Source organism: Enoplosus armatus, chromosome 8 (assembly GCF_043641665.1).
Source record: "Enoplosus armatus isolate fEnoArm2 chromosome 8, fEnoArm2.hap1, whole genome shotgun sequence".
In the NCBI taxonomy this organism is placed as follows: domain Eukaryota; kingdom Metazoa; phylum Chordata; class Actinopteri; order Centrarchiformes; family Enoplosidae; genus Enoplosus; species Enoplosus armatus.
The window spans coordinates 12,298,482-12,313,863 of record NC_092187.1 but is presented as its reverse complement, the minus strand read 5'-3'; the positions used below and the strand labels follow the sequence as shown (position 1 = coordinate 12,313,863).

General features: G+C 43.0%; 1 protein-coding gene across 1 annotated transcript; it reads left to right on the top strand.

Annotated features, from left to right (window-relative positions):
• Positions 1 to 7,148: 7,148 nt before the first annotated feature.
• On the top strand, positions 7,149 to 14,725 carry rnd1b (Rho family GTPase 1b). Its single transcript, XM_070910492.1, has 5 exons — positions 7,149 to 7,268; positions 7,760 to 7,847; positions 13,478 to 13,587; positions 13,784 to 13,918; positions 14,480 to 14,725. The coding sequence occupies exons 1-5, from the start codon at positions 7,149 to 7,151 to the stop codon at positions 14,723 to 14,725; spliced, it is 699 nt and encodes a 232-aa protein (XP_070766593.1).
• Positions 14,726 to 15,382: the final 657 nt, after the last annotated feature.

The window sequence follows — 15,382 nt, the reverse complement described above, 5'->3', positions numbered from 1 at the left end:
ACATGTGCCCCCCTGCTCCCCTGCAGGAGCAGCCTGTGCTGTCGGCTGGGGTCAGACTAGGAGGTCATAGAGCACAGGGACCAGGGCGCCACCAGGGGGCAGCAGCAGCCCTCATCTCTCCAAAGTCAGCCACCACCTTCTCTGGCCACACCTGGGGTGAAGAAGAGAACAAGAGCAGAGTGCCTGGAGAGAGAGAGAGAGAGGGAGAGAGAGAGAGAGAGAGAGAGAGAGAGAGCAGGAGGCTGGTGAGCTGCAGGAAGAGGAGAAACAAAAACAGGGAGAGAAGCAGGAGGAGGAGGAAGATTTGACCAGCGCCGCCACAGACAGAGGAGCCTCCTCCTCACTGCTGCCCCCTCGGCAAGAGCTCCCTGCTCCCACAGCCACGCGACAACTCAGGGCCGCTTTCTACAGCTGCACGCCTACTGGTAGCCAAAACCAGTACAGGAGTGCAGTCACTGCACGCCACCTTCCCTCACCCTCCCTCCCACCCTCACCTTGTTCCCAACTCCCTGCTTTCACACTGGTAGACACATCCCCCACCTGGCAAAGCTGAGCCAGCCCATGTGTGATGCGACACCCAGAGATGGCTGTCATAGACACAGATAGGCTCATTCAGCTCTCGTTGTAGACAAATTCCACACCTGTGAAGTCAGCATACAGTACTGTAGCATAGCAACGCTATCAGTGTAACACAAAATACAAACACAAATAGCTTCCCGTTGTAGGGTTCCCAGGTTTTCCTCTCTGATAAACCTTCCCCCTCTGGCCAAAGAGTGCAGAGAGTGACAGAAAACCAATTCTGTATGTCTTCCATCTCTACAGCTCCCTGCGAGCTGTCATTCCAGTTTAACCAAATGTTTCCTCAAAGGCACAATTGTTCTTTTATCACTTGCTTTCTCTCCTTGATTATTCAGTAGCCTTTTTTTAAATGATCCTTTCCATTATTTTTTTTTACAGTAACTATCTATAATACTATCTTCGTCTTCAATTCATATCTTGGCCCTTAGTATAGTAGCTGATCACATATCTGTACGCAACAGTGATGCAAAATCCATGCATGACAAGCACAGATTATATGCATCTTTTGTCACAGCTGTGAATGTATAATTCCATCTGCAAACAAACCACAGTTATTGTAAATAATCCTTCCTAAGCCAACGGACGGATTATTTACAATAACTGTGGTTTGTTTGCAGATGGTTGGTGGCAAATCCCACTAAAATGAAACTAAAATGAAAATACAATTTGATATTAACCAAAAACTGTGGTTCTTGATATCACCTATAGCTTTCTGAGACAAGAAGGCTCTTCTAACAAATAATACACAAACGCAAAACAAATCACTAAGTCACATATGACTTCAAATGTGATTCTAATTAATCATACTGTATATCAGTTGCTGCACTGTAGTATGCATTTTTTATCCCAAAGAAAATGTGTCTTTCTAAAACAATTCAATCCACCCAGACGTTTAACTTGTAGCATAGCCAGCAGGTACTGTATCAGCAAATTCACTGACATTTATGTAGGTTACTCCAAAAAAAAGACAGATGCATCGCTCCTGGTACTTATTAGCTGTTGTTTCCCGACACCAAAACTGCTCCTGATGGTGGTTTTAAACTGAAAGCTTGAGATAGATGTATAGATTAATAACACAATTAAATGTTGCCTCAGCGTGTGTGCTGAATGTAATTCCTGGTGATATTAGCACTAAAATAAAACACAGCAAACAACACAGTCAAGAACATTTTTTTTTTACCATGTCAGTGGTATCATTTAAATGTCACACTTCACTGCTACTCAGTTGTGTAATGGTAACTGCAACTGAAGAAGTGGGTGGACTACAGACTCCCAGTTTCTCTGTTGATGGTAGGGTGAGTTTAGACATCAAATTGAGCTTCAGAATTAAGTTGCTCAGTGAAAAAGAAGTAGAAATGCTGCACAGACCCTCCACTACACCACTGTGCTACAACACCAAGTTTATCACCCCTGAAGAGACATTCAGGCCACAGAGCACATCAAGAGTTTGCGAAGGGTTACTTCGTAATAAGCCCAGTCAATTATTTCATTATCTTCTGGCATAAACAGCTAAAATCAGCATGTGTACTGCAGGCTTATACATTTAAGGAGGGCGACCTCTGGTGGCACATTTGTGTTATTGTCATGTCTACGGCTGCTCATTCCTCTGCCCATTGCAAACAAACTGCAAGACATACATCAAATATGCATCCACATAAATTAAGAATATCTGCATCTTCCAGTCATGGCTAGTTAAATGTCTTTGCTGCAAATACCAAAAGCTTTGTATCCAAACTTTGCATAGCCACCAGTTCTCTCTCTTGCGTTTATTTAATCATCTATTTGCCTCCATTTCACATCTGACAGTAGTCAAAAAAAAATGAAAGCATCTCAATGAAACTCTCACATTAATGCATCTGCTTTTACCATATAAAAGTATAGACTACAGCTAACATACCGCATATGTAAATAATCTAATGTATGTGCATGACATATTGTACTCCTGTTTCATCAGAAGGGCTTTTTGGGACCATCCTCATATGAGCCGTTCACTCTTCAGAGTAAATCAACATAAGCAGTCACATGTATACATTATCAAGGCCTAATTGTACATACTGTATATTCAATATGCAGATATTGTTATTATTATTGTTATTATCAAATTGCACAGAAACAACAAATGCTGACAGAACGTAGAAAGGTTTTAGTCACAGTACACAACTCTATATCCGGCGCCTCAGAAAGCATGTGCTTATATGTATTTTCCTCTCTTTTTAGAATGATGCACTGCAGTTATTTAGCACCACCGTGAAGTTTGCTTCCACTGACACCCACATTCATTTCTGAAGGACCAGGTTTGAGATACATAACTTCTACTTGATGAAACACAGAGAGCACACTACCTTATTTCGATTAGAAAAAAAAAAAAAAAAAAATCTACTCCTTCTATTTGCTTAATTTTTATTGCAGGAAATTTCTACTAAAAAAAGTTAATTATTCTTTAGACGTCCAAAGCACAATTTTTTACAATTATCATTTCCTATTGCGTTTCACTTGCCTAAATTCTGTATGCAATACAAAGTCTAGCATTGACGAGACACTAGCTGAGACTATCAAGATATCTCCTCGGTTATGATGGGGGTATAATTGCACTACTATCATTTATATGTCTGCTTTATGATGCAATAAATGCACTAAACGTTATGCTGTACCCACCTCCAATACTGAACAAGTTGTCTGGTCCAATGATGATGTCAACATTTCACGTGGTTTCTGATAAGTCGACAAGATAAATGATATCCAACAGTGTCTGATGATGATGTGTACAGGGTGCGTCTTTTGTCAATAGCACATTTGAAAGAGGGGGTGAATAAAACACTACAACATTTAAGTAACATTTCTGTGTGTTGTGTTTTTATTTTCTCCTCAGTGAGTCATGATATCACCAGCAGAGGGCAGAAGTGGCATATCTGCATACCTTCCAGTTGTAAGAGTCTGTGGAATAATCAGCACAATGTCAACCAGAAATATCACACAGTGATGGTTTTCATCTTAAACTGATATTTAAAGGGTCAGTTCACCCTAATTACAAAACTAAAAACATATTTTCTAACTTACCTCAAGTTTAATGCAGCTAGTTTTGGTTTTAGCTGGCCAGGTTTTGAGATCTCTGTCTCTGAGATTTCTGCCCTTCCAGACTTCACTGTTCACAGTTCTCATTTACTACTTGTAAATACTACTACTACTACTATTTGACCAGCGCCGCAACAGACTGAGTCAGTAACAGAGGACAAATTGATGTTGAATTTCCTTAATGTCTAATACTCCAAATAAAACCAATTTGACCGCCATTATCTTTGCTGAAAGCAGAAATGGCACATATAATTTTGGGTAAACTGACTGTTCTGGTAACTGGTTTTATATATTATCTGGCCAAAGGTGTGTACTTTTTGTCTGGTGCTGTATTTCACCGTTTGATTTGGCCCCTTCCAATTAAGATCAATCTTAATGTCACAGCATACAATGATATTTTAGACAATAGTGTGGAAACTTTGTGGAAACAGTTTAGAGAAGTCCCTTTCTTGTTGCAACATGAAAGTGTCCTCGTGCACAAAACCAGGTCCAAAAAAAACATGTTTGGTATGGAAGAACTTGACTGGTCTGCACAGAGCCCTGACCTCAACCCCATCCAACACAGAGGTCAAAGATGTCATAACCCAGCAGCTACGAGACCTGGGGACCTGTGACATATTCCAAGTCTCACATGCTTTTTTTTAATGAGCTATAGTCCAATCAATCTGTTCAGATCATTCATAACTGCAGCTTGTGCTCTATTCCCCACAGAGAGCCGTGTTCTTATCACCTCTATCTGGACACGATCATCATTTACCATCTGTCCTGTGCTTGTAATGCCACGTTTGTTTCATGTGTAAGTCTAGACTATCGTGTGTTGAAAGTCATGCTAGAAATCCTGGGTTACAACACCATCTGCTGATGAGTTTATGGCAGGAAAAAAAGGAAGTCTCCCGCTTCACGTTTCTAGCCGTCTGAGAATCCTGTGAGAGGTAGTGACTCAGCTTTGGTCTGTTTTCCTGAGGCCGTGTGTGGACTGCTGTCATTGTGTTGATGATAATTACCAACACTGTCACCAAATATATCGAGGTGTGATTGTTTAAGGTGTCAATGCTTTAGCCTGCCAGTAGTCAGCCCCCCCTGCCCCCCCAACTATGTCCTCCCCAGCCTCGTCCTTCTCATCCTCTGGTATCAGCCATATTGGAAGGTGTCACTTTATGCCTGATGATTATTCACAGCCACCTGTCTCTCTCTGTCCCATCAGTTTCGAAGGGTTAGAGAGAGTTCATTGTCTGCAACTTTTCTTCTTAATTGTTTCTGCACCTCTGCATGGAAGTTTTATTCACTTCTCTTTAATGCATCCATTGTCACGCCTGTACGAGTAATCAGTAACAAAGTGTTTATTAAGACAGGCTGCGCAATCTGAAATCTCTGCATATTTCAGCCGTCTTTTCTCATTACTGTCATTACTGTGTGAAGTTTTCACTATGAGGTTTTAGAAAATTACAGAACATTATTTCTGTCACAGTTTTAGGTCTTCATGACACCCTGGGCATAAGATAAAGATGGAGAGCCATTTAACTCTGGCCCCTACCCTGAAAGGATTAATGCGTCACTATATTATAAAAGACAACTGAACAAGACTTCCCTTCACGATCATACTTTATTTGCAGAATTAAAGTGAATTGTGCTGGTCCAGTTTGTTGTACACAGAAGTAGCGTATTCAAACTTTAAAAGCTTAAGGGCAAAATCCATATATTAACAAAATAGGTTCTGAAATTGAAGGCGGTGCAGCTTCATTTATCAGCATTCTAACTGACTAGCTAGCCCATATTAAACCATTCTGAAACACTGCTAGGAAGTTGTGTTCATTCTCTCTGACTGAATTTTTTTTTAATTAGACGATGTCTTCAGCTGTAGTTCCCAACATCAGAGCAATTACTGAGTTTGGAGACAAACTACTTATGTTCATCCTTCTGCAGAATAAAATACTCTTAATCTGGGGGAAATTTTACTCTATTTGTATTTATATATATATATGTATTTATAAAATTTGGCCAGACTTAAAATGATATTGCAACAGAGTTCCTCTTTTTTGCACCACTGATTTTGAGCAGTATTATTTTACAACATTCACTTGAAAGATTGGCGTAAAATCACAACAAAGACTACGAACAAAGAGAGACAGTGCATCGGGTCAAATGTTGTTGCTGATGTAAATGAAACGCCAACAGCAGTACAAAACATTTTCTCCTCTGCATGCAGACACAACCCCCACAATCAGAGCTGTGTATGATGACAACAAGACATATTGGGCTGTAAAACACAGACAGATGCCAGCGTGGGGGATGAGTGATAGGGGCTGTTTGTGAACAAAGGCAAATTGCTTTGACCCACTGGGGCAAAAACTGCAAGGGCTCTGATTGGCAACAGTAAGTAAATTAGCTAGTAGGTTGCCAGACACGGGGGAAGGTGGTTAATTGACTTTTATCTTTTAATTCTCCTTTTCTTAACAATGAGATGCTGTTTCCATACAGTAATAACCTTCAGGGTGTGAAAGTCAGTGTCTCTGTGTCTCCAGGGGTTTGACCAGCACAAGTGAGAGGGAAGACCTCTGACTTGACCCTGTGGGCAGCTGATAGCTGGCCACTTATCAGGGGGCCTCACACCATCCCACCGCATGTCGACACGGTGGTATTACACTGAGCACCACACTGACACAGGTCAGCCCGCCCTTTGATCAACAGTCTTTAAATCTCTTGTGTCAGAGCAACTGTAACCAGTAAGAAATGTTGGATTTGAGAAGGAATCGACCTCCTATGAGTGTTGTTAAACACACAATCACAGCAAAAATAAGCACTTCAGTGCTAATCTGCCTCTTTCAATGATAAGACCTTCATGTCAGAGCAGCTGAGTGGAAGATGGAGAATCATTTTCAAAAAGAAGAAGCTGAGTTGTTTTGATGAAACTAACATAACTCTGCAGTGCAGATTAAAGTTGACTAATTAGTCCACTGTGGATTGGTCTATCAGCCCCATTGACCTCAGCCGGTGGTATGCTATTGATCCAGCGAGTCAAGTCAATCTAATCAATCAATTAGCAGCAGGCCAAGTGACCCACAGGTGACAAAACAGAAGTCTGCAGTGACTGCTGGCTACTGTCTTTCATGAGCCCTAAAATCTAAAGTTAAAACAGTTTTACATTAAAGGACTTGTGCACAATAATGGATTTAGTTTGCGAGGAAACATGAGATACACAGTGTAATACGCAGCTGTTCTATCATCCCTGACAGAGTAACTTGCTTTTGCTCTCTGAGAACATCACTGAGTGCAGTGAAGGGGATGTTAGAAAGCCTGTGGAATGGCGAGCTCCTATTGGCTGCTGCTCGCCTCTATAAAGCGCCGCAGTGGTAAATTCAATCAGATCAACAGCGAGCATCCTCCGAGAGGCAGACACCAGGACGCTCGATCACACTGGGACGATTTCTGTGCTGTTCTGCTGCTTGTTTTTGACATTTTCTGCAAAGAAAAAAAAACGCTGGACCACCATTAACACGATGAAGGAAAGGAGAAATACGCAGCCGCTGGTGGTGAGGTGTAAACTGGTTCTTGTGGGAGACGTTCAATGCGGAAAAACGGCGATGTTGCAAGTCCTCGCGAAGGATTGTTACCCAGAGGTATGCTCTGATGTGGCTCGTGTTTGTGGACAAAATGAACTGAATATGCATGCATTTGTATTTTGTTGATAATCTGAGTGTTAAATTCTCTTAAAAGGATTGAATGTGGCAGAAAGAAGACCTGCGTCTGTTGCAGGCGGTCACAGTTTTCATGCGCATTTTCTTAAAATTGCTTTTATTTCGTATGCATTTAACGTAATATCTTTAAATGCATTATCGTTATTGATGGCATGAACAATGGAATTTATGATTGCTTCCCATTATCTTGCAGCGCGCTGAATATTTCCCGCAGCTGCAGTGATTTATGTGATTGATTGATTGATCCAAAATTCCTTCAAATTGGGGGGGCGGGGATCTTGGGCTTATTCTTTGATTGACCCCTCAGTGCGTTATTTTGTTTTGCACTAATTAGCGAGATAAATCCCATTACCTGTAGCTGACTGACTTGACACCTCTCCACTAATGCCACCGTGTCGCTAATTGCTCCCCAGACCTACGTGCCCACGGTATTTGAAAACTACACAGCCTGCCTGGAGCTGGAGGAGCAGCGAGTGGAGCTCAGCCTGTGGGACACTTCAGGTAACTGACCACCTTTTCCTCTGTCTGTCTGGCCTATCATGGCCTGCCAGCAGCGCCAGCAGCGCTGAAGGAGACTCGGGTATCGGGCAATGCGCTGTGAATGTAATGAGCGTCTGTCTCAGCTGAGAGCAGAGCTGCGCCTTTTGAATGTCCTCCTTGATATTCCTCTTTTGGGAGCGAGAAATGTAGCTGTCACGACCCTGTCCATCTTTGAATTAAGGGGATAGCATCAAAGTGGTGTTTAATTACTCAAAGGCTTATGTGCAGGCCTCATTCTCTCTGTTTTGTTGATGCTCTCAAAATGTGCACTTGTTGAGTCTCAGTCATCTTTCAAATCTCTAAATTGCAGCTGATTAAATCCCCTCTTTATATCACATTTTTGCATGTGCGCTTCTCTGCCTATCATGTGTCACTGGAAACTAGGCAGGAAGACGATGGTTATTCCGCTTCACTTGTTGTTATTGCTGACTTTGTGCATCATATGTTCATTTACACTAAGCGTGAAAAAGAGGGTCAATGTGTCAGTGTGGATCTCCCCGGGGATCTGCTGTGTAGAGTGTTGACCTGGATACTGTGAACATGGGTCTGCAGCACCTGTTTGATTCCCCTCATCATGCTCACTGCACAATGGCTCCGCTCTCCAGCCCTCATGCACTCGTGCCGGATGCATCTGCAGCCTCACTAGGTCACCGTGGCTGAGCAAGTTGGCTTGTGTGTGTGTGTGTGTGTGAATGTGTTTTGTGTAAAAAATCCTTTATGTAACAGGCCCACTTGTATGAGATGATGCAGTATTTACTGCGTTCTCGCATGCCCCCCTCTGTTATCCAAAATCGGAAACAGGAAAAAAAGTGAGTGTAATTCCCTCCCCAGACCAAATCCTGCTTTTTAATCCCAGACTGTGGACCTTGGGTCTGGCCAGCAGGAGTGGGCCTGGTGCCGGGGATGACGGGCACACACAGAGACATCCTGTTGAGCAGGAAGGTTTTCTGGAGCAGACAGACAGGAGGCAGCTCAGAAACTCTGATGACCTGCATTCGCCTCCATATGCTGCTCCGGGTCACCCACTTGAACAGCATGATGCAGGGGATTAAGACTCTGAATAGGACCACTGGGCCACCCCTTCTGACTGACCCACTGAGTTTGAGGCATTTTGTCTTTCTTTCTTTCTTACTTTATTTTTGTCCTCAATCTTTCATTTGTTTATGCAGCTTTTCTGCTCCCATTTACACTTTTTTTTTTTTTATCCTTGCCGTCTTTCATTGTTTCAACACGTTACTTCCCTCGGTTGACATCTTTCTCTGTTGCTTCCTCGTTATACATGTGCAATCCAAAATTGCACCAGTTAGTTTCCAGCTAATTTGCATCGCGAGGAACAATGAACACAACAAACACACACCATGCAGTAGAGTACAATATGCAGTACACGTGCCTTAGACGGTTGTAAACTAACAGATTAAATTGGCCACAAAAGGCATCACAGAAAAAGATTTTGATTTGCAACAGGCTTTAGATTTAAAGACTTCAGTGAATTTTCACTCTCTTGTTCCACTGAGAGGAGAACTTAAACAACATCACCCCCCTCCATCATTTGTGATAGATGACACGTATGTCATGTCAGGCTCCCGGTGATGGACGACAGGCACAGGGGCTATTTGTTGGTCACACTGTACAGTTTCCTCTTCTTACTGTAATTTGCTCTAATTGCGTGGAGTTGTGCTGCTGCGGCCCCACCACCCTGAGAGGGTCTCCTCATTATCCCGACTCCCCTTCATTGATCGGACTGACCTCATCACCGGCTCCACATGGCAGGCGGCTCCTTCTCCCAGCACCTCAATGGATTTACAGGCCAAAATCAATCCGCCCGGTTTTAATCAGCCCGGCCCGATCATGCAGGGGGCAGAGAGAAAGAGGGGAAGGCGAACACCGTCCAGTGGCTCTGACTCTTGTATAGTGAATAATGAATCTCGTTAGTGAGTCATTTATTTCAGGTTGAATGGTCTTGCTGATAAAGCCTTTGAGTTAAAGAGGATACTGTATGTATAATCATTTCTTATGCTATTAATGAATGCGATTGATTTGTAATGAACCCAATATCCATTTAAGCTGATGAAACAATGTATAATTGTAAAAGAGAGGCATTGCTAAAAAAAAGATAAAGCATTAAAATGCATTATTTTAGAGTACTAGTCTAAGCAGATGAACTGAGTGGTATTAGCATTACCCATTTAACTGTTCTAACACTTGTAGATTTTTACCTCTGAGGCTGTGACAGATTTTGAGAAGAATGCACTTTTAATTCAATGCACATCAAAGTTTTAGTTTCATTTTCTTAAAACAATCTGTTGTTTGACTCAAATCCAGAGTGTGATCAGCTTCGACAGTGTCAAGTTACAAAGCTTGTTAGCAGTTCAGACGTGGCGATGCTCAGGAACAAAGAACCGCCCTCTCGCTCCCTGCAGGGGGCTTCAGTGGTGATGCTGACTGGCTCTGGCATGTGAAACCAGGGAACAACTGTCTGACGCAATGTAGTGTGTTTTTTGGCCTGGCTGTGAAGTCCGTAGTTATCGGCTGCAGCAGCAGCGGCGGCAGCATAGCTCCCACCCGGGATGAGTGTGGGTGGAGGGGCAGGGCTACTCTCATCCCCAAATCTGTGAGTCATCCCATCACTGGATCATTAATCTGTCTGACCCCTGCATTCTCACTGTAGCAGAGGAGTGTGCTAATGATGAAGACGGCCTCTGTCACTCAGTTGATTTAGCATGCACGCAAAAAAAAACTCTCACTCACAGAAAAGCAGATCCTCCCCTCCCCCACCTGTATACGCTCCAACACAAGGCCCGTCGTCTCGGCCTGCGAAGCCTACTTCTGCTCTGGCCCAATTTCCACCTCGACACTTAGCTCTGGGCACCGCACCATCAAGACGGATGGAGTTGAGCTCAGCCGCAGGAATTTGGTTACGCTCTTTTCTTTTCCTTCCATTCCCCAGTTAGTCAGCCTCACTCTCCACATTTCATGCCTCAGAAACTCTCCATCTGTTGTTGAGGCGTGCTGTTGAGAAACAGGGAAGAAAGGGGGAACATTTGGAGCATGCTTGGGCTCTGCATGTGTATTGATCTGTCTATCCAGGCCATTCTTTTGGGTTGTTGCAAGGAGGGAAGAGAGGGAAAGAGACAGGGACTGGTGCTCTGTGATATCAGACTGCAGGGGGTGAAGGATTAATGGCATAGGAGGGCTCTTTGTGATCTGCCTCAGTAGGCTACAATCCTGCCTTCCCTCCTCTCTTCCTCCTGGCTTTTTCTTGCCACAATAGAAACAGCTATTTCTTCCAGGATTAGAAACTGGGTCCTGGAGTGTCAGGAGAGTGCTGCCAAGGCTGCTAATGTACCCAAACAGCATGCTTTGGAGCTTCAAATACTAATATTTACACATTCATATCATTTTTTTTATTTATTCCCTTTGAAGACAGGATAAATACGCCTACTGAATCATGCATCGTTTGTCCAAAATGAAAAATAAAATCGATTTCTGTGGAGAAAAAAAAAAAAACATCCCAGACGTCCCCTCTATTTCCCTTCCCTCTTGGCAGGGTAACTAATTTGTCAGCTTTAATTGCAAAGGCTCTTGGACCCCCTGTGCAGCTTTCCATTGATTGCTGCATTTAGATCAGTGGCCATTTAATGCAGAATCACACCCAGTTTCCCGGCCGTGTGATAACCCCTTGTGGGAGATTGAGAAGATTTATAGATCTCCTGTGAGATACCTCAGAGTCGCCACACACACAGACTCATCAACCCAGTGGTGCTAATTGTTCTGATTTTAATGTGTCAATTTTCACAGTCAGCAAAGGCAAAGTTGTCTCACAGATGAGCGTGGCTTTTCCCCTCCAGCCCCAGGTGTGAACGGTGTTAGAGCAATAAATGTAATCATAATAAATGTAATTTGCAATCTTAAGGTGGCGACGTATGTCCTCTTTGCAAAAATTCAGTTGTAGTGAATCATTTATTTTGATCAGAATATTTAAGTTAATTTGCCATTTAAGAGTAGAACAAAGTGATTCTTCTATCCAAAGACATAGAAACAGAGTTATAATACAACAAGCGTGTCCCTTTGTTCTTTTGCAGCGATGTTTACTTTCTCCAGGACATTGAGCCCAGAGGAATTTCATCGCAGCTTGTCATTATTCCACTCACAAGCGCCCAGCAGCTGGCAAATTCAGTTTTACCCTTTGATAATGTGGAAAAATCATTAAGTATTCATGAAACTTATCTGTATGCACACACCCATGTTGTGTGTGCTTTTATCGTATGTTTTCTTCTTGTGCATTGTTTTCTATGCTGTGAATCAATTAGGATGGTTGTGTATCATCTAATGAGTGATTACACAGACTGCTTTTTTTTATCTGTAGCTATAAGAGGAACACTTTTGGGATTCAGATGGAGCCTAAAGTAAACACGTTAATCCCGTTGAGCTGCTCCTCTTGTGTTTCATCTGATCACAGATTGGGTTCGCCTCTGGCTGCTGGCAAATTTGAATAGTGAGTCTGTGTGTCGTTAGGTGTGGTGTTAGCATGTGTGAATGTGTGTGATGGATGTATGTCTGTGGTCCCCAACTCTGTCGCAGAGAAGAGGAATGTCCCCAACAGTAGGTGGGTGGGCAGTTTGCGGTGTAAAATGATTGATTGGCAGTTAAAGCGAGCCTTTATGGAGAGGTGGGAGGAATGCCTGATGTAGATGGTGGATTCCAAGGCTGTTGCTGTGGTAACAGAGGGACTGGAGGTATTGCGCGCCGAGCAGAGGATTTTTTGGGGGGGTGGGTGGTTTACTTAAGGATTCTGAGCATGAGTGGGAGCGTCTGCCTGCCCTGAGCCCCACCGTTCCACTTGCGTAATCTACTGCAAGAGAAGATCAATGAGGATTTAGTGCTCGATTGTCATCTTCTCTGCCTCTGAAATGCCAGCAGAGGATATAGGAGCAGGGAAAAGAGCAGTTTCAGGGACAGCAAAGTGAGGCTCAGCAGGAGAAGTGATGCCGATTGCACATAATCCCCGCCGCTGTATTCTCTCGCTCTGCCTCTGCCACTCTGCTGCTCCATCACCCTTTTTGCTCTGACCGACTGCCTGATGTCACAGCAATCGATTTCCAAAACAATCTCCACTGAAAGTGAATTAATCATTGGCTCAAATCATAAACTCGAACATTTTACAAAGCAAATTTAGCCTAGACTTTTGTATCTTTTGATATGAAAATATGCCTTGTAATGTGGCACCAGAAAAGTATGTGTCTGCAGGTTTAAAGATATCAAACTGTCAAACATTCAGGAACAAAAAAAACGTATAGAGGAACTTTGAGAACTACGAAGTATGAAACTACAAGTGTATTACCATTTCACCATGAAGATGAGGAAAAACGTTGAGGACCTTTACCAATATTTCAGAATGGTGGCTGTGCAAGATTCCTCTGATTCCTTTTGTCTCACAAACCAGTTCAGACATTCAGCGCTGCACTCATTCTGCTTCGAGTTCCTGTCAGTGATGGCACATGGAACTACTGGAAATCAGAGATGCCTGCAGAGATGTTTTCAAAGTTTGTCTTTTACCCACATTAATAATTATCTCTTCTCTGCCCTCTAAGGTTCTCCGTACTACGACAACGTGAGGCCTCTGTGCTACAGTGACTCAGATGCAGTTTTGCTGTGTTTTGACATCAGCCGCCCAGACACTGTGGACAGCAGTCTGAAGAAGGTAACGGCTTCAGTACTTCACTTTACAGCCATAATTCTCTCTTGTGCCCCATTGTCACACACTTAATATCAGCAATTCCTTGAAAAATAGCTTGTGAAAGTATATCGTAGGACTGTGCAATATATATTTACAGGTTATTTAATCTACACTTTGACTAAATGGATCCACTGAACTGATTGTCCTTTTGTGTCCACAGTGGAAAACTGAGATCCTGGACTTCTGTCCGAGCACACGTATCCTGCTCATTGGGTGTAAGACGGACCTGCGCACAGATGTCTGCACGCTGATGGAGCTGTCCAATCAGAAACAGACTCCTATCACCTATGAGCAGGTGAGACAAAAGAAGCAACACACACGCACATAACATAACACCTATAGTTTGTCAGGAATATAGCCAATGCTGAATTAAAAATATGAACAAGAAAACATGTATGACAACCACACTTAAATAGTACAGTTATTAAACATTTTCTTTTCAGACGTCATTTTGCTGCTTTTTTTATGTAAAGGATGTTTGTTTTCAAATATATATCACAATATTCAGGAGACCTTCTTTGTTATTGATATATATCATATATTTTGTCAGCTGGCATTTTCAAGTATTTCAGAAATCATTTTGGGAATCTGACTCATTAATTGCTTGAAAAATGTGTTGATCATGAGGTTGCATTATGATTACAATGGTAATTGATGAACTATGAATATTTCTATCGTATCTTTTTTATAATAACAAAGGGGTTAAAAATATAATGAGTCACCTATTGTCACAGCCATTTTATGAGCTTGCAGGGGCATCTCTTTCTGAACGCCACACTACATGACGACGCTGGTGCAATGAAAATGTATTAAAGGACATTATGAAAAGCACCCATCATCGCTCCATTTATTGCAGGGCTCTGCTATGGCCAAGCAGCTGGGTGCTGAGGCTTACCTGGAGTGCTCAGCGTTCACCTCAGAGAAAAGTATCCACAGCGTGTTCCGCACCGCAGCGATGGCCTGCATCAACAAGCTGCAGCCTCTCCCAAAGTCCAGCCCCACCCGTCGCCTCTCCAAAAGACTTCTCCACCTGCCCAGCAAGTCAGATTTGCTCTCCTCCACCTTCAAGAAGGAGAAGGCCAAGAGCTGCTCGGTCATGTGAGTGGAGACCTCTTGGGTTACAGTCATGACATGCGACCCCAAGCCCCTGCCTCTTTGGTCTCGGGGAAGGGGGGGTGGGCACGATGGTTTTATCAGGGCTTCCTGCTGAATCTTTCCCTCACCCCCCCGGAAACCAAACACCCCTCAGAAGAGGTGGACACCTCGCTGTCCACTTGCTCCTGAACCTTTTAGCGCACATCCATCTTTTTCCACTACTGTTTATCTTGCTTTCGAACAAACAATATCAGTCAAGGTTTGATCATTGAGCTATCATTTCCTCACCTGTAAACAGTATGCAACTACAATGGTGTTACATCTGTCTGATTTTACTATCTCTAGGCACATGTTGATTTTGTCCAAATTGGAAATGTGCAACGTGTGACGTTTAATCTTGTGATGTAAATGCCTCTCAGACAATTCAATGGATATTTTTCTAAGTACAAAATATATTTAGCATGAAAACTGTCAGGAACTTAGCAGAATCCTGTACATCCCTCTTAGTAAGGTGTGTGAGGTGTGAAATAGCTTGTCGCTGATGTCCCCATTTAGGCCTGTGAAAGCACAGAGGTGTAGAGGGAGTCGTGGGACAAACCACAGTGTGAGCTATAACATAGAGAGCTGTTCTCATTGTCTCAGTGATGATGAGAGCGGGGGTAAG

What these genes read in the sequence shown, in the direction of transcription:
- rnd1b (XM_070910492.1), top strand. Translation starts at nt 7,149, where the DNA reads ATGAAGGAAAGGAGAAATACGCAGCCGCTGGTGGTGAGGTGTAAACTG. An exon ending in CAGCCTGTGGGACACTTCAG is followed by an intron (nt 7,848 to 13,477) that starts GTAACTGACCAC and finishes CTGCCCTCTAAG; the next exon opens with GTTCTCCGTACTACGACAAC. An exon ending in CTCCTATCACCTATGAGCAG is followed by an intron (nt 13,919 to 14,479) that starts GTGAGACAAAAG and finishes CATTTATTGCAG; the next exon opens with GGCTCTGCTATGGCCAAGCA.